The following is an 18,708-nucleotide window of genomic DNA, read 5'->3' as shown; positions in this document are numbered from 1 at the left end:
TGATTTGGAATCTTGATGGCTCCCATTAACCAGGACAATTGACTGTAGATGGATGTGTTTTACTTGTAAGTCTGCCTGTATATCTGTGTGCTGGCAAGTGGGTAATGAAGTCTTACAGTGACGTGATCATCTCACCTGAACTGGAATCCATCTTTAACCTGGTGCTTTTCCATTGGGGGGACCCAGAGGGACAAAGGATTCCTGCCTTATCCAAAAGATATGTAAGTGGGTAGAACAGAGAAAAGAGAGAGCCATCATGAAGAATCCCCTAGCTACCACCTGAGCTGGAACAAGGGCTGTACCAGGGGAAAGGATTGTGCCCAGACTAGGAAGGCGTCCAGTCTGTGAAAGACTTATTGAAACATCTTTCAGGCTGAGGTATTATCTGTACTCAGTTGTATTTGTGTATTAGGCTTAGATTTGTGTGTGTTATTTTATTTTGCTTGGTGATTCTTTTTGTGCTGTCTGTTACTACTTGAAACCACTTAAATCCTACTTTCTGTATTTAAAATAAAATCACTTTTTACTTATTAATTAACCCAGAGTATGTATTAATACTTGGGAGGGGGGTGGGAAGACAGCTGTGCATATCTCTCTATCAGTGTTATAGAGGGTGAACAATTTATGTTTACTCTGTATAAGCTTTATGCAGGGTAAAATGGATTTATTTGGATTTAGACTCCATTGGGAGTTGGGCATCTGAGTGTTAAAGGCAGGAACAATTCTGTAAGCTGCTTTCAGTTAAGTCTGCGGCTTTGGGGCAAGTAATTCAGACCCTGGGTTTGTGTTGGAGCAGATGGGTGTGTCTGGCTCAGCAAGGCAGGGTGTTGGGGTCTCAAGCTGGCAGGGAAAGCAGGAGCAGAGGTAGTCTTGGCACATCAGTTGGCAGTTCCTAAGGGGAGTTCTGTGATCTATCATGGATCCATCCCCTGTTGCCCATTCCCAACTTCTGGCAAACAGAGGCGAGGGACACCATTCCTGCCTATCGTGGCCAATAGCCACTGATGGACCTATCCTCCATGAACTTATTTAGTTCTTTTTTGAACCCTGTTATAGTCTTGGCCTTACACAACATCCTCAGGCAAGGAGTTCCACAGGTTGACACTGCACTGTGGGAGGAAATACTTTCCTATGTTTGTTTTAAACCTGCTGTCTATTAATTTCATTTGGTGACTACTAGTTCTTCTGTTATGAGAAGGAGCAAATAACACTTCGTTCTTTACTTTCTCCAGTCATGATTTTATAGACCTCTATTGTATCCCCCCTTAGTCATCTCTTCAAAACTGATAAGTCCCAGTCTTATTAATCTCTCCTCATATGGAAGCTGTTCCATACCCCTAATCACTTTTGTTGCTATTTTCTGAACCTTTTCCAATTCCAGTATATCTCTTTTTGAGATGTGGTGACCACATCTGCATGCAGTATTCAAGATGTGGGTGTACCATAGATTTATATAGAGGCAATATGATATTTTCTGTCTATTATCTAGCCCTTTCTTAATGACTCCCAAAATTCTATTTGCTGTACATTGAGTGGATGTTTTCAGAGAACTATCCGCAATGACTCCAAGATCTTTCTTTAGTGGTAACAGCTGACTTAGACTTAGGTATTTTATATGTATAGTTGGGATTATGTTTTTCCACTGTGCATTACTTTGCATTTATCAACATTGAATTTCAACTGCCATTTTGTTGCCCAGTCACCAAGTTTTGAAATCCTTTGGTAGCTCTTTGCAGTCTGTCTGGGACTTAACTATCTTGAGAAGTTTTGTATCATCTGCAAATTTTGCCGCCTCATTGTTTACCCCCTTTTCCAGATCATTTGTGAATATGTTGAATAGGACTGGGCCCAGAACAGACCACTGGGGAACAACACTAATTACCTAATTAATCTCCTATAGTATTTAGAGTTGTTAAGTGCAGCAAGTAAACAATAAAGTAGAATATCAGATGGTATTTCACTTACATTATCTCCTCTGAGCCTTGTTCCCAATGCATATTGCTGGCTGTCTTCCAGAAAACGTATTTTAATATTGTATACCTTGTTTCGATAATATATGACCAACACATATGGTTCAGAACTTGATTTTGTTGAACAGTCTCTGACCATGAATGTCTCATCCTGCATGACAAATTATAACATTAGTTACACCTGTAAATTCCAATACATAAACAGCCCAGGAGTTTTGGGTAAATTCCACAGGATTATGTAATGTGTGAACTATATAATGGAATGTTGTAATCAGAGTAGATTTTGTAACATATTTGTAAACAAGGTGTCTTCTGACAAAATAACAGAAAAGACTTTTTAATTAATAACGTTCATAGATTTAAGTAATGAATTACATCTACGTAGTATACTTATTGAATGTCTATATACAATAATGAGAATTATAGGGGAATGTATATTGCAATATTATAGAATGTTTTAATGTGGAAGTACCTTTTTCGTATTAGAAAATGCTAGAAAAATTGATGCTAAGAAGACAATATTGTATGCGAAGCAAGAAGAGTAAGATGATGATGCAAGGTAGTGGGAGTGTGATACCACGGGTATTGCATTTAAAAATAAAGTTTTGGTTCATGCACTTCAATTACACCTGGATGTAAAGTAAAGAAATGACATGTACTATCTGTAATGGAACCTATGATATTACCATACATTCTATATGTTGCATTGAACCTCTTAATTTATTTTAATTTAATTTTATAGATCTAGAAGGAAGAATGCTTCAAAATTTGATTTTTGTATTGTATTTGCACATTTTAAAGATATGCATTTTAAAGATATCAGACTTAATTTTATTATAGACTTATACAGGCCCCAAATCTACATACACATACTTAACATTGGACTCTTGAGTTGTCCCATTTTTGTCAAAAGTATGTCTTCACTACCACCATTAAAGCCATGCCGCAGCAGCACTTTATCGTGGCTGTGTAGTCGTGGCACCAGCGGTGAGAGAGAGTTTTTTCCCAGTGCTGTGTTTAAAAAAACAACAACCCCCCAAACAAAAAGAAAACAAACCAATCCCCCGCCCCCACTACCACTAGAGAAGTACAGCTGCCAGTGCTGGGAGCACTGTCTGCACTGCCACTTTTCAGGGCTGAAACTTGTATCGCTCAGGGGGGTGTTTTTTCAGACCCCTGAGGGGGAGAGTTTCAGCACTGTAAAGTGGCAGCGTAGACAAGGTCTTAGTGTTTGCAGGATTAGGCCTTTTAGCAGTTCTAGTGAATTCAGTAGGGTTGCTCACATGCATAAAGTGAGTCATAAGCCTAAGTACTTGCAAAATAATGGCCTCAGATTCTCAGGTCTTCAGGGCAGGGACACTTCCTTCTGTGACTGGAATGTGCCTATCACATTTTGGATGATACCATCATATAAATAATAGTAGCAGTAAAGCTTTTCACTCAATTTTGCATTTAATTAGCCCTATGATCTGAACATGTCTGAAACTACTTTTAGCCACTCTAATTTGGGATTACTCAACCTCACAATAGCAGTAGTCTGGAAGGGATAAAGTCTGTGCCATTTTGACAACTGCTGTTCCACTTATTTTATTTGTTGTACTGAGCATTACAGTCCTGGATGTGGATTATTTGCAGCCTATCTTGTATGTATATTGTTTTTAACCTTCACAAAGTGTGTGGGCCACACTGAAAGTATAGTGAAAGACTTGCATGTATATTGCTAGTAGGTACCTGTAATAAGTGTAGACGTCACACAAGTTGTTTCGAGACACTGTTTGTTTGATAAATTAAGCAAATAGCTTTAATAAGATACTTCAGGAATAGCTTAGTATCAGGCAAACTACATAACAATTAGATGTACTAGGTATCCTGAACTTCATTTTCCTATTCAAGAAAAGTTACTAGTCTCTATGGGGCTGATCTGCACCTATTGAAGTCAATAGCCAAACTCTCCATGTCCTCGATGGTGCAAGATCAAATGTGTTTTCACTGGCAATTAACCTGAGAAAGAAAAAACCTCATAGTGATAGGGTTTTTCAAGAGAGCTGTTTTATTATTGAAGGGGAAATACTTTCAAAATCCATTTCAATGTATTTTTACATTAATGGAAATTTTCTTTCATGCTTACCATGAGAACATTAAAAGAGAAAACAGGACCCTCTTTTTGTGGTGGAGTCATAATGTCTTAAGGTATGTCTACACTACCCATGATACAATACAGGCACTTTTCAGCACTAAAACGTTTGTCAATCGAGGGTATGTTTTGTCACACCCCTGAACGACAAAAGTTTTAGCGCTGAAAGTGGCAGTGTAGACACAGCCTTAGGATGAACATTGGGTGGGATTTTCACAGGTGGTTAAAGGAGTGAAGTGCCCAACTTCTACTGACTTTCCAGTGACAGAAAGGAGGGTGTGCCCATCCCTCTCACAACAGCAGGAGCAAGTACTCAAGGCTGAATGATGTCCTTTTTATATTGAAGTCTGAAACACAATCCACCAATGCAGCCACTCCTTGCTGAAGTTATCCCTCCCTAATACAGAGAAGTTTTGGCTGTGATCCAATTTTCAGTATTGGAAAGCCATCTTCTGGTGAGATCTCCCACAGTCAGGTTGTGACAAACGGCATGCTTTTGTTAGCTGCTTTTCCTTTATACCACTCGCCTGTACGAAGAAACAAAAGATCTCCCTCTTTTGCTTTCCAAATCATCCATTGTGAGGATGGCCAGTACAGTTCAGTGCTGTCAAATATGCCAATGCAAGGGGCCTTCAGCTCTTGTATGCTGCTTCATTCTGATTGAGAGTTCTTTGGGGAAAAGTTGAGCCCTCTGGGAAACAGAATGTCTCCCACTTACCTTGGGTTAAAAATATTATGCATAAAAAGGGCTGAAATAATATTGCAGATTCCTTTAGTCACCTATTTAACAGGAAACCTGTATGCAATATTTAAATGATAAATAAGGCTGGTTTCAGGACAGTGTTCCCTCTAATTTTTCCCATGTGTGCAGAATGAATTTTGTTGTGTTCACCAATATGAAGGTGTTTTGTCACCCGTCACCGTCATACTGATGCACATAACAAAATTCATATGGTGGAGAGGGGGCTCAGGAGTGGGGCAGAGGGTTGGGCTGCAGGGATGTGAGGGGTCTGACTGAGGGTGTGGGTTCTAAAGTTGGGCTGGGGATGAGGGGCTCAGGGCTGGGGCAGAGGGTTGGGGTGTGGGCTCTGGAGTGGGGCCAGGCCAGAGATGAGGGGTTTGGGGTACAGGAGGCTATAGTAGGGAGAGAGGACTTCCCTTAACTCTCACTCCCTGCAGCAGCAGAAGCAGCATCTGGGCTGGGCTGGGTTGTGGGGAAAGGTGCTTCTCCTCACCACAGCAACTCCAGGGCTGGGGCTGTGAGACAGGTGGCCTGGCTGTGGCAGGCCCAGCTGGGGCTGGGTTTGGGCTGCCCCTGCCCAAGCTGTAACAGGTCTGGGGGTGGGTTGGGGCTGGGGGAGAAGCGCCCTTTCCACAGCAGATCCAGGCTGTGTGGGTTGCCTGAGTACCTGCAGCATAACTTATTTATTTAACAAGCAACAGCACAGTACTGATGCTGCTGTAATCGAGCCTTGTTGGAGAAAGAAGGTGGGTGAGAGAACTTTTACTGGACCAACTTCTGTTGGTGAGAGACAAACTTTCGAGCTTATACAGAGCTCTTCAGGTTTGGGAAACTTTGAGTCACAACTAAATAAAAGGGGAACAGATTGTTAAGCATAAGTAGTTAAGACATAATCCAATGGACTGTGTTGGTTGTGTTTGGACTTTTCTCTTGAGACCTTTTCCGTTCTGTCCCCAATAAATGAGCTTGAATCTGGGCTTGTCAGTGATGTGTTTTTAAAATTGACATACAGCAAAATTACCCTAAGGTGATCAAGCTCAAATGCAGTGGGGTGTGTATAGGGATTTACCACAACTCCAAAAGCACATATGTTAATTTTATATATAGATGAATATGTGCATATTACATAAATTCTAAACTGTCCAAAAGCTACAAAATGTGCTAGTAAACAAAGCTGCAGCTGCAAATTTATCACACACTGCTGGAGAATCTGTGAGAGTCAACAGGAAATATGGCAATGAATAGTGTCTTGCAAGACCCTGGCAACTTTAAATTTCCTGCTGCTGGAGATTAACCCTGTAACTCCTTTCAGGAGTGTGTTTGTGGGACACTAGATGAAAGATTTTTTTTTTTGGCAACAATAGTCATTTTTTAAGAGTATCGCTGTATTTCTTCCGAGAGAGACTGTCTTAATTACAGTACATCCATGTGCAGAGATGTGTGCCATGTACTATTAGTGCTTTTGTCTTTTAGTTTTACAGCAATGATTTCAGTTCCTGCTTTTGGTTCCAGGTGATGATTAATGTAGTGTGTTTATTTTTTTACAGTCTGCCATGTTTTGGCTTGGTTAAAGAGAGGTTCTAGCAGCAGGAATCATGTAAGAGAGAATGGAGCTACATTTGCTATTTGAGGAACCTTGCATAATGTTGACCTTACCTTGCGTGTTCTCACTCTATGCAGGAGTGGGAGGAGAACAACCAAGCTAATGACAGGGAAGTCAATCCCAATGGCAAAGAATTTCACTAAAGAAATCATTACTGTTCATTCTTGGGATTAGGTCCTGTATAACAGGATGGTCTGTCCTTTTATGGGTCAGGGAGGCTGGGGAGCAGACAGAAGTGTTCTAGCAATGAGCCTGGAAGGCAGGTACAGGGAATCATCCAACCCAGCTGGGCAACATCAAGGGACTGGGTCTGATGACTTCCAGTTAAGGAGTATAAATGAGGGCTTGAGCTCCATGTGGGAGCATGGGACCAGAAGAGGTCTGAGAGAAGACTCCTGTAATTGCAGCTGGGGACAGCAAGGTGGACCTACATGGGCTGATCAAAAAGTTGCTGAAGGCCAGTAGGCTTTGGGGCTCGTTTGAGATTGGTTTTGTTACTTTATGTTGTCATTCCATGTTTCCTTTTGTCGAACAATGAACAGAGCTCTGAGATGAGGACTGTGAACAGATCTGAGCACTGCTGATTGTCTTTTCTATGCTGGTGATGGAATCCATCAGCTTACATCCCCTTTCTTAGCTTCTCTCCCCTCCCTTTCCACATTGCTACTTCTAATTCTTGGTCCTTAGTCTGTCAAAACATGTCAGAAGTGCCTCCTCTGAGAAACAACCAATAGTCAGGAGCCTCATGTGTGATACAAATTAACTACAGCCATCCCTCAAAATTGGGGCCCTACCTGACCAGGGCCCATAAGTAGAGCCTTGTGAATCTGCGGATATCCATGGATGCATGTTTGCAGACCGTGGATGGATTCAAATCTAAATTTTCTGTGTATACAGGGCTCTATCCATAAAGCTTGCCCCAATAGCAGCACACTTCTAGTACTGTTATATTTAAAGGAAAATGTTGGTTTGTCTAGAAATAAATAATGTTGCTAAAATGAGCGTATTTAATCCAGGGGAAAATATGACAGTGTAGTATGGTATTATTCTTTCCTTAGTCCTGATCCAGCAAAGCATTTAAGCTCATTAATATACTGCAAAACTGCAAGATGTGTGTGTATTTTTATGAGTATCCCTATATTAAAAATCCCATAAAAATAGGCCCAATGCAGCCCTGAGGAATAGTGTAACTCCCTTTAATATTCCCTGGGATGTGAAAAAACAAAGAATTTGGCCATTTATGTTTGTTTGACTGATAGTGTGTAAATTACAGCTTCTGAAAAAATATAATCAACAGCTGTTCAATGAAATTCAGAAGTGATTTTAAAAAAAAATGTTTCCAACCCTGTTCGTATACACTGTACCAAACTAGAATGCTACATAGTAAAACCTTGTTTTTCTCCAAGAGTTAAACTGTTGCTTTAAAATTAGTGATACTCACGGTGTTCTCCTGTAGCAAAGCCTCTTCTGCTTTCTGACGATCAAATTCTCCGGTATACCAGTCATATTTATTTAAATCCTAAAATTTGAGATGTTATACATAGTATATAAAAATGAAGTACAGTTTGCAGAAGCAAGAGCCAGTGAAAATATACTGAATAGATACAGTTTGCATTTGAAGGAGAATTGTATTTATCACACGAGTTGTGGCCAAAATAATTACCTAGTAGTATAGTTACATTAAGGGAAACCTTTTTAAAAAAAATTCTGTGCTAAAATTAGGCATAATAAATCTGCATTTGGCCTGATTTTCAGAGGTACTAATTGTGACACTTGTGCCAAAGACCCCCTGTCTCAATTAAACACTGACAAATACATAGCTGGAATCAGTCTGGCTCACCTGTGTGTTAGCATTGTTAAAATGAGTAGTAGAATTATAAGACTGTGTTTAGACAACTGAATGCTTGTGAGTTGCTGTGTGAATTAATCTCACTTATAACATCTGTATCCCATACTACAATGGAATATCTGAGTGGTTGTATTGTGAACCTCTGTGACTGTATAAATCACCAGGCAGGAGAAAGACATAGTGTGAAGAGCTGATCTTCAACAAAAGGTGTTATATCCTGCCCAACAGGAAAGATCCGTTGATACTTGACGGACTATTGTGAACTGTTAACGAGGACAAAGGACTTTGTTGCTGTGCCTCCCTGCCCCATGAAGATGAATCATGCAAATGGTTTCCTCCCATCCACAGAGGGCAGGGGCGGCATGAGTGTGTGCTTGGGGTGGCAAGCCGTGGGGGGCGCTCTGCCGGCGCCGCGAGGGTGGCAGGCAGGCTGCCTTCAGCGGCTTGCCTGCAGAGGATCCACTGGTCCCGTGGGACCGGTGGACCCTCTGCAGGCAAGCCACCGAAAGCAGCCTGCCTGCTGTGCTTGGGGCGGCAAAATGCCTAGAGCCGCCCCTGACAGAGGGCATGGCTACACTTACAGATATAGAGCGCTGTGAGTTAAACCTGCCTGGTGTGGCCACATTTCTGGCACTTGCAGCGGCGTTGGGAGCGGTGCATTATGGGCAGTTATCACAGCATGCAAGTGACTGCAATGTGCTTTTCAAATGGGGGGAGATGTGGAGTGTGACAGGGAGTGTGTTGTGTGTATGTGTGGGGAGAGTGGGTTTTTGGGGTGCTGAGAGTGTGTCAGCATGCTGTCTTGTAAGTTCAGACCCTCTTCCTCCCCCGCCTCTCTCTCACTCACTCAAAGCAAACACTAAATGTTTGCTTTTTCTCCAAGCTGATAAGCAGCCGGCTTCTCCGAAACAGAGCTTTGAAAAGTCATTTCCGCATTCCTGTAGCTGATTTCACAATGACAAGAGTGGCCACTTGACTTAAGGGGATTATGGGACATTTCTGGAGGCTGATCACAGTGCAGTACCTTGTTCACACTGGCACCACGGAGTACCAGCAGCGCTACATGCCTTGCCAGTGTGGATGGGGAGTAAGCTAGGGCGCCCAGGGATGCTTTATTGTGCTGTAACTCGCAAGTGTAGCCAAGGCCTGAGTTTTGCACCTCAGAACTCAAGAGAGGAGGAGGATAAAAACCTCTAAGAAGGAACTGTTTCTGTCTGCTACTTGGACTCTGTGGGGGCAAGGTTTTCTAGGCATAAGCAAGAGATCCCCAGCGACTTGGCCTGGGTTAGCCCTAAAGGACGTATAGAGCTGTGGCTCCCAACTGGGGATCCGCAGCCCCTCAACAGATTTCAGAGGATCTGCCAAATGGGTCCACTTGGAATCGAAGCCTGAGCCCCACTGCCCAAGGCCAAAGTTGAAGCCCAAGCCCTGCCAGGTTTACACTGAGTCAGTAAAACAAAAATAACATTCAGGTTTTGTTTTAATTTTTGTATTTATCTTATCCTTTTGTTTTTTATATTATATATCTGTGTGTTTACCTGTATAACTATTTGTCAATTTAATACAACTTTTAATCTACTGGATATGCAGAAAATCAGTTGTTGTGACACAGGAGGGCCATCGAGTTTTTATAGCATGTTATCTGGGGCCTCAGAAAGGAAAAGGTTGAGAACCCCTGAAATAGTTTGCTTATTACAGAACCTTCCATTACCTATGGAAACTTAGATATACAATGAGGGCCAGCTCCAGGTTTTTTGCCACCCTAAGCAAAAAAAGCCCAACAAAAAACAGAGTGCTGCCCCTTGAAAAGAGCCTCCCCAAGCTTGGAATGGTGGTGCCTAGAGCTGGCCCTGTATACAATGACTTACAGTCTCATGTTTACCTGTTTAATATTGCAAATAACGCTTGTTTCCGTCTCCTATTTAATTAATTTTTATACAGTTTATTATAGGATTGGCTACAAGCATTGTCTTTGGTACGAGATCTAAGTTGCAACTGGCCTGGGGTAAGTGACTCATTCTTGGGACTGGGAGTTGTGACATGATCAGGTTAAATATGACCATGTAGATCATTGTTGCGACCACTGTTTTTTAATTGCAACAAATCTTGTACAAAGTGTGGCATGTAAGATGTCCATGGAAAAGTTACGATTTCCTGAATATGATTATGCCATTTGTATGCATGTATTATTTTTGTATCTAAAGTAATGAATATGAACTAAATACTTGTATTTCAAATGTGTTTGCCTCTGGGTAACACCAACAAGGTATTTAGCTAGCAGATTGTGAAGGAACTATTCAAGTTGAATGGCCCATCAAAGAACACTTAACTCACAATGGACCATGGAAGTTGCCTATTTACACTTAATGGACTTTCCTGAGAACTTTCTAACTAGAGTATGGCTAATGGCTTCTGCGATGACTAAGTGAAGCATGCCTGGACATGTGACTTGCCCATGTGACTGCAAACACCATCTTGTTACCTGTAATTTTCCACAAACTAGAACAATGGGTTTCCCTTCATTTGGCAGAAGCTATAAGAGGCCCTGGAAACATCTCCATTTTTTGCCTCTTTCCTGCTCTGCTCTCTGGATTATGAATTTATACTAATGGGAGCATTATAAGCAAGGGACTGAAGACCTTCCAATGATTTGGAAGCAACCAGAGACTTGACTTAAGCCAGCAGTTTATTCTATCACTGCTACAAGCCTGATCCAAGAACCTTGCATTTATTGTATGTATTTGATTCCTTTAACCATTTTTAACTCTCACTTTTCTTTCTTTTTATAAATAAATCTTTAGATATTAGATCCTAAAGGATTGGCAACAGCCTGATTATTGGGTAAGATCTAAGTTATATGTTGACCTGGGTATGTGGCTGGTCCTTTGGGATCAGAAGCACCCTGTGGTTGATGAAATTGGTTTCAAATAACCGCTCATCATTAAGTCTGTTTGGTTTTGGTGGTGATACAAGGACTGGAATACCTAAGGAGGCTGCTTTTCTGACTTCGTTAGCCAGCGTGGTGAAAAAGAAGTTTACTTTTGTTGCTGGTCTGGTATATCTTATGGATGAATAACCACCAGTTTTGAGGTGTATCTGCTATTTCTCAACAGTTTGTCCTGAATTTGGTACTCTCAATTGTAACCCATGGAGACACGGTGACAGGAGTAACCTGAATATTACTGTGATTCTTGGTGTAAGCCATCTGTTACAAAGGTATGCTCACCTGGGTGGAAAGATAGATTTGAGTAGGTGAAGGGACTCTCTGTGACTCCATATTTAGGCTATTATAACACCTGAGGAGTTTATACTTTGATTATTGATTCGTGAAATCTAAGTACAGAATTCACAACCAATTTGCAGTTTGTTCCCTGATTCTTAACAGTCTGCCCTAAGGTTGTTTTTCATGCTTATGAGTCACTGCAAGCAGCATTACACTAAGCACTCACCGTTTCCAGGCCACTTAAGTGCCTAGATAGAGTTAGTATACAACTATTGTGGCTATGTCAGTGTGTACGCATACAGAATATACAGTGTTAAAATTTTTTTGCTGTGTGTTTGTACAGCAACCAGCAACTACTACAACTACATCTGTTTGGTAAGAAATTGACTCTTTAATGTTTCAGAGGGTTGTTTACCTTTTCAGCAGGCTTCATAAGATGCGTTGTTGGCAAGTTTACACATATACCTTGTGATCTACATTCAGAAGGCTTGTGCTTTCCTGGAGATGGTGACCTCTCAATTGAACGGTTTTGTATGTTTAATCTGGATCCTGTAAACGTAAATTAATGGGAGAAAAACCACGTTGTTCTATACTTCAAGCATCGTGTCATTTTGCCAGCATATGTGCCTTATTGAAAATACCTTAAAGTGTAGTGTTTATTATTTGAAAATGCAGTTTTGTGATAACATTTACAAATAAAGGGGCCTGATTCTGATCTGGGTGATACGGCTATAACACCACTGGTTTCAAAATCAGGCCCAATTGCATTTTCCAACGATTCCTTTTTACTTCACTCAAGGTTCATGCACAATGAAAGTCACTTGCAAATATTAAATATGTACTTCTTATCTACAACATAATTTCTAAGGGCCCCATGGTCAAGACAGTGCTTTAGCAGAAAATATTTATGGCTATCTATGTGCTATAAGGGTAACAAACCTTTTCCCACATTTTATACTGCTTGATTTCCATGGATCTATGTAGCCTTAGCAATGCTTGGTCTAGGGTACATTAGAGCCATTCACAATCCCACCATTTGGGGATACCACTTCTGTCCACCCATCCACAGGAATCTCTAAATGTTCAGGATCTCTGCTGCTCTACTTAATATGGGTCTTCCCAATGAAGTTTATGAGCTTTGGCTCAGGCCCTGTAGTCTGAGTTCATAGAAGTGACATCTGCTACTTGTCGCACAGCTGGAAGGTATGAAAAGCAGTCATACGTTTCTAATTTTCGCTAATCAGACAACAGTTAATGTACAGATAATATTGGAATAAAACTGGATTATTGTAACAATGTTTAAAAGCATATCATGAGCATGTCACTTATGTAACAGAATATTTTGTTTGTTTTGAAAAATGCCATGTGGAAAGGGGTACAATAAATGATTATAAGACAGAAAAAGAAAACTGTGATTATCTAGCTCTTCCATCTTTTCTTTCTGGGGTCTATCAGTTGGGCCTGCTCTGTTTACTCAAGCTGTATTTCATTATATTTTATCTATCTTTCTTGCACTATCAGTTTATTACTGTTCTGACCATATTGCATGCTGGAATAATGAAGACTCCCAATCTTTAAAACAAGTTATATGACAGAAAAGTAATAGTTTTTATGTGTTTAAAAGTAATGCATCTTTTGAGCAGGTATGTACCACATTCTGGCTTCTAACAGTATAAAATTTATTTTTAAAGACATGAAACAATGCCTATTGAAATCAGTCGGAAGTCTCCTATTGTCTACGCTGAGCATTGGATCAGTTCCTAAATGAAGGCTGTGAGCCAAATGTTTAAAAGGTCTGGAGCCAGGCCTATAATTTTGTGTCTGCAATCAACTGTGTGTGTCAAATTGTGGTTATGTCTATATATCCAGTTTGTAGCTGCAAATCAGGTCACTAGATACCAGAGCTCTGTCATTTGCGTCCACAGTTGACTGTAGATACAGAAGCAGTTGCCACTTTCTGAGGTGGGGAGGCAGCACTTGTAAGCAAGATTTCATATACTCTACTTTAAATTTATTGTTGTAAAGTCTCCTGCTTTGTGTGGAACTGAGTGCTGCAGCCTGGAAATTCTGTTGCAGTCTTGGGTAACTTTTTTTTAAATGCAGATTTTTATTGATTTAAATATAATAATTAGAGCTGCTATTAAAAATTTTTTTGAAAATTTTTAGTTTAATTATTTTATTTCCCCACAAGAAAAGTTTGGTTTTTGACCCCAAAATGCCTCCTAAAACCCTTGAAAAAAGTTCACTTTTTTTATTAACACCCAGAAAACTTCAACCAAAATGACATTTTCTGTAGGAGTTTGCTGCCTAACCTACTTAGTTAGGTGCTTTTGAAAATCCTACTAAGGTCCAGATTTTTAAAGGTATTCAGGCACCTAGAGAAATCAATGAGAGTTAGTCATTTTGGAGTTTTTGAAAATCTCCCTAGATGCCTGTCTACATCTTTAGATATGTAAATACCTGTAAAAACTTGGCCCTTAGGTCTGTTGAAAATGGGACTTAGGAGCCTAAGTCACTTAGCACTTCTGAAAATTTGACTGCAGGTCTAATAAAAATACATGAAATCATTGAATTTTTTCCTGGAATTGTTTATTTTTATAGTAACTTTATCTTATGCAGCCCCTAAATTCAGTGTAACTCAGATTTTTGTGTTGGCAGTACATCAGTGCATTTGCAAAAGTAGTCAAAGGAGAAGATAAAGGTTTTGGTAATTAGGTAGAGATAAGCTGGAGCATTTACCACCAGGCCCACTTGCTGCAAAACACAAGAACTGACTGAGCCCTACTCTGCTTAACTTGAGAAATCTGATAACAAAAGCTTGTTTGCCTGGTGCAATATTAATGCAATAAAATGTTGTTTGGGTTTTTTATTAATTTTATTTTTATTAAAGCCACTTCATTCTTATTTATAAGTAATCTATCTTCTGGTTCTTATACGTTAACCCAAAGACTTTTTATACATCAACTTGTACATGTAGAGGCAATACAAGGAGATATTCCCTTTAGCAGGTGTTTGTGCCTGAGAGACATCTTGTCTACATTCAACTAATTACAAACTGATAGTAAAGTCTTCTGCTTAGACAGTAGGAGGCCCATTCTTTTATAACCAACCCTGGAGAGTAGGTGATAGAATATGAGCATGGTTATTGTTATCTAGCTACCTAATTAGATAAATTTATATGGCTCCGATAACCATAATATTTGACTGCTTTTCTAAGGTTGAAAGAGAGAGAGATTTTATTCTTTCTTCCTTGCCTGTGCTAAGTTTGGTTAGTAGAGGGCTTTTTGTTTTGTTTTGTTTTTTTTAGTGTGTGTGGTTTTATGGGAACATTACGGTAAACAACAATGTGTACTAACCAATATTTAGGGGTGAGCCAAATAAAATTTTGGGGTCACATAAAAATTGGTCTTCATTTTACCAACACAGATTATCCAGGGGTGATAGTGAACAGCACGTTTGACATGTTTGCAGTGTGATTTGGCAGTAAAAAGGCCAATGCTGCTTTTAGCAGCATATGAAGAAACTTTCATTTTCATCGGCGGGTAGCAATCGATCCCCGAACGAGCTCCTGTCGACTCCGGAACTCCACCAATGCTAATGGCGGTAGCGGAGTCGACAGGGGGAGCTGCGGATGTCGATCCCGCACCGTGAGTACAGTAGGTAACTCGATCTAAGATACTTCGACTTCAGCTATGCTATTCATGTAGCTGAAGTTGCGTATCTTAGACCGATTTCCCCCCTAGTGTAGACCAGCCCGCATTCACTGCTGGTAATCAGAACCAGAAAGATGCAGACAAAATGAACAGAACTGAACAATGCTGTCAGTTACTGGGCCAGCCATACATTAGACCACTATTTATCCCTCTTGTGTGTAGCCCTCAGTCCACCCACTTAGACTGGATCTCTGGGCCTCCTTGTTCCCCAGCCATGTTAGCTGAACAACGCAGTTCAGGCTCCAATTCCAGCAGCTGACACTCCAGGCCAGGATTCAACAGCAGCTGAGCAACTTAGCCTTGCATGAGTTTGCAAGCTTGTCCCCCTTTGGGGCAGGGGTCACGGGATGGGTGTAAACAGTGTGTCCCCCTCCTGGCCGGGGGAAGGGGAGGGAAAGTGGGTAAAAACATCTCATCCCCCTCATGGTGGGGGAGTGGAAAGGGGTGAAAACTGCATAGACCGCAGCACTGCTCCTGCTCTGTTGTCTCTGGCTGCCTTGGGCTGGCTGCCCCAGTGTTTTGCTGTAAGTGGCTGCCCCGTGTCGGGGGCAGGCAGTCCAGATGTGGCTATCTTTAAGATGCAATACAGGCATAGTACAGTACTTGCTTTTTTCTTCTTCTTCTTTAATCTCTGATGCCTGATTGGTTACTTCCAGTTTCACATGGTATCTGGTTGACCGGTCAGTCCATAACTCTGGAGTTTGTATCTTTGCGGTTCTACGTATTTGCCCTTGCCTATACCTTAATCTTTCCTTAAAAGCATCTGTAAGTTCCCCTCAGCCCAGCTAACTCCCCTCTGTGGCTGGGAGAAGCAGACTGTACTGCTTTCATCACACTCTTTGTCGTTGCGTGTTGCCTTGTCTGACTGTCATCGCTCACTGACGCTCCCTGGGGTGCCTGAGTTATCTTATCCACACTTTCTCCTTTTTGTAAGCCCAGAGCCATGTAATGGTTTAGCATCTCCTTTGTCCCGAGCTTAGCCTGGGAAAGAGTAAGTTTTTTTTAACCTGGATAGAGCCACGTAGGGGACATTCCCAAATAAACAGCTTCCCTAGTGTTTCACCAAGGACTTGGATCTGTGTCGCTGTTTTACTTTAACAACCCTTTTTGATCTAACCCTATAGCAAGTAACTCATCATAAACAAACACACAGGCACATATTGTATTAATGAAAAATAATACAACTTTCTAGTAGCTGTTTTCTAGTTCATCACAGAAATATTTGCACATATATTTGTGAGACTAGGACTTAACCATTCCTGTTTTACAGAGTTTTTTTGTATGGAATCTTAGGATTCTTACCTGAGCCTTGAAAACTTTTACTACTCGGCATACAAGGAGGGCTAGGAGAAAGTAGTAAATAATGTTAAGTGCGTACAAATACTCAATCTGTTACTAATTGTGATATTGCATATACACAAAGACAAACATATGGAAAGTTTAAATGCCATTGAGTTTCCATCAGGGATGAATTTGTATCAAAATAATCTGTTAAACATTAAGAACGAAGACAGGGAAAGTGTGAGATAAATGTAGCGTGAAAAAATTTCTAAGTTTGAACTCTAATGACTATGAAGGGAAATAGCGTTAAAGGTTGGTGTATAGGAACCACAGTCATAGAATCATAGACTGGAAGGGACCTCGGTAGGTCATCTAGTCCAGTCTCCTGCACGCAAGGCAGAACTATGTAATAACTAGACCATTCCTGACGGGTTTCTCTAACCTATTCATAAAAACTTTTTATGAGGGAGACTCCCTAGGCAATTTATTCCAGTGCCTAACTACCCTGAGAGTTAGAAAGTTTTTCCGAATGACCAACCTAAACCTCCCTTGCTGCAATTTAAGCCCATTGCATCTTGTCCTATCCTCTGAAGTTAACTAGAACAATTTTCACCACCCTCCTTGCAAAAATCTTTGTATTTGAAAACTGTTATGTCCTCCATCAATCTTTTCTTCTCCAGACTAAACAAAACCAATATTTTCAATCTTCCCTCATAGGTTATGTTTTCTAGACTTTTAATCATTTTTGTTGCTCTCTTCTGGTCTTTCTCCAATTTGTCCACATCTTTTCTGAAACGTGGCTTCCAAACCTGGACACAATATTTCAGCTGAGACCTTATGAACATGGAGTAGAGCGGAAGAATTACTTATTGTGTCTTGCTTACAACACTCCTGATACATCCCAGAATTATGTTAACTTTTTTGGTAACAGTTTTACACTGTGGACTCGTATTTAGTTATTGATCCACTATAACCCTCAGGTCTCTTTCTGTAGTACTCCTTCCTACGCAGTCGTTTCCCATTTTGTGTGTGTGCAATTGATTGTTCCTTCCTAAGTGGAGTACTTTGCATGTGTCCTTATTAATTTCATCCTATTTACTTCAGACCATTTTCCCAGTTTGTCCAGATCATTTTGAATTTTAATCCTATCCTCCAAAGCACAAGCAACCCCTCCCAGCTTGGTATCATCCACAAACTTTCTAAGTCCTGGTCTACACTATGAGCTTAGGTCGAATTTAGCAGCATTAGATCAATTTAACCCTGCACCCGTCCACGTGACGAAGCCATTTTTGTCAACTTAAAGGGCTCTAAAAATTGATTTCTGTACTCCTCTCTGACGAGGGTTTTAGTGCTGAAATTGACATCACCAAGTCGAATTTGGGGTAGTGTGGACACAATTTGACGGTATTAGCCTCTGGGAGGTATCCCAGAGTGCTCCATTGTGACTGCTCTGGACAGCACTTTCAACTCCAATACGCTAGCCAAGTACACAGCAAAAACCCAGACGAGAGATATACCAAGCACCCATTGGCTTGGCCATTAAAAGGAAGGGCTGTACTGGCACAATGCATCCATTCTTCAGGGCAATTATCATTAAACATGTTTGCTTTTAAACCATGCATTATATTTACACTAACAGAGGTGCCTTCTCCAACTTCATGTCGTGAGCCTGGCGTTAGGAGAGTATTAGCTCCAGGTAAAAAGTTCCTGGCTGTTGGCAAGAATGGTTTCTCTGCTTGCGTGCTGTGACTATCCTCCTCCACTCCTCATCTTCCTTGTCCCAAAATCCTCATCCTGTTGCACGAGACTCCTCCTTGCAGGTGTCCAGGACAGGGTGGGGTAAGTGATGGGAGCCGCACCTAGAATTGCATGCAGCTCATCATAGAGCGGCATGTCTGGGGCTCTGACTGGAGCACCGTTTGCCCTTTTGATTTCTTGGTAGGCTTAGCCTGAGCTCCTTAATTTCATGGCGGCACTGCTGCAGGTCCTGTTGTAGCCTCTGTCCATATGCCTTTGGAGATTTTTTCAAATATTTTGGCATTCATCCCCAAAACAGTGATCAGATCCAGTACTCCATTCCAGCAATGCCAGAGCTCTTTTGTATCTGGAACTGCATGGTCACTGTGCTGATGAGCTCGCCATGCTGGCAAACAGGAAATAAATTCAAAAGTTCCCAGGAGTTTTTGTGGTGTA

At 41.0% G+C, this 18,708-nt stretch overlaps 1 protein-coding gene across 1 annotated transcript in view; it reads right to left on the bottom strand.

Annotated features, from left to right (window-relative positions):
- CLNK (cytokine dependent hematopoietic cell linker) overlaps window positions 1–18,708 on the bottom strand; it is a 73,672-nt gene that overhangs the window by 5,355 nt on the left and 49,609 nt on the right. Inside the window, exons 15-18 of the mRNA XM_075066753.1 lie at window positions 16,537–16,577; window positions 11,937–12,070; window positions 7,891–7,968; window positions 1,966–2,121 (exon numbers count right to left, since the gene is read on the bottom strand). Coding sequence (XP_074922854.1) covers window positions 1,966–2,121; window positions 7,891–7,968; window positions 11,937–12,070; window positions 16,537–16,577 — 409 coding nt within the window. The remainder of the gene's footprint in view (window positions 1–1,965; window positions 2,122–7,890; window positions 7,969–11,936; window positions 12,071–16,536; window positions 16,578–18,708) is intronic.

Source organism: Chelonoidis abingdonii, chromosome 5 (genome assembly GCF_003597395.2).
Source record: "Chelonoidis abingdonii isolate Lonesome George chromosome 5, CheloAbing_2.0, whole genome shotgun sequence".
Taxonomy (NCBI): Eukaryota; Metazoa; Chordata; order Testudines; family Testudinidae; genus Chelonoidis; species Chelonoidis abingdonii.
Note: the sequence above shows the minus strand (reverse complement) of the source record. Positions and strands in the feature narration are given on the sequence as shown.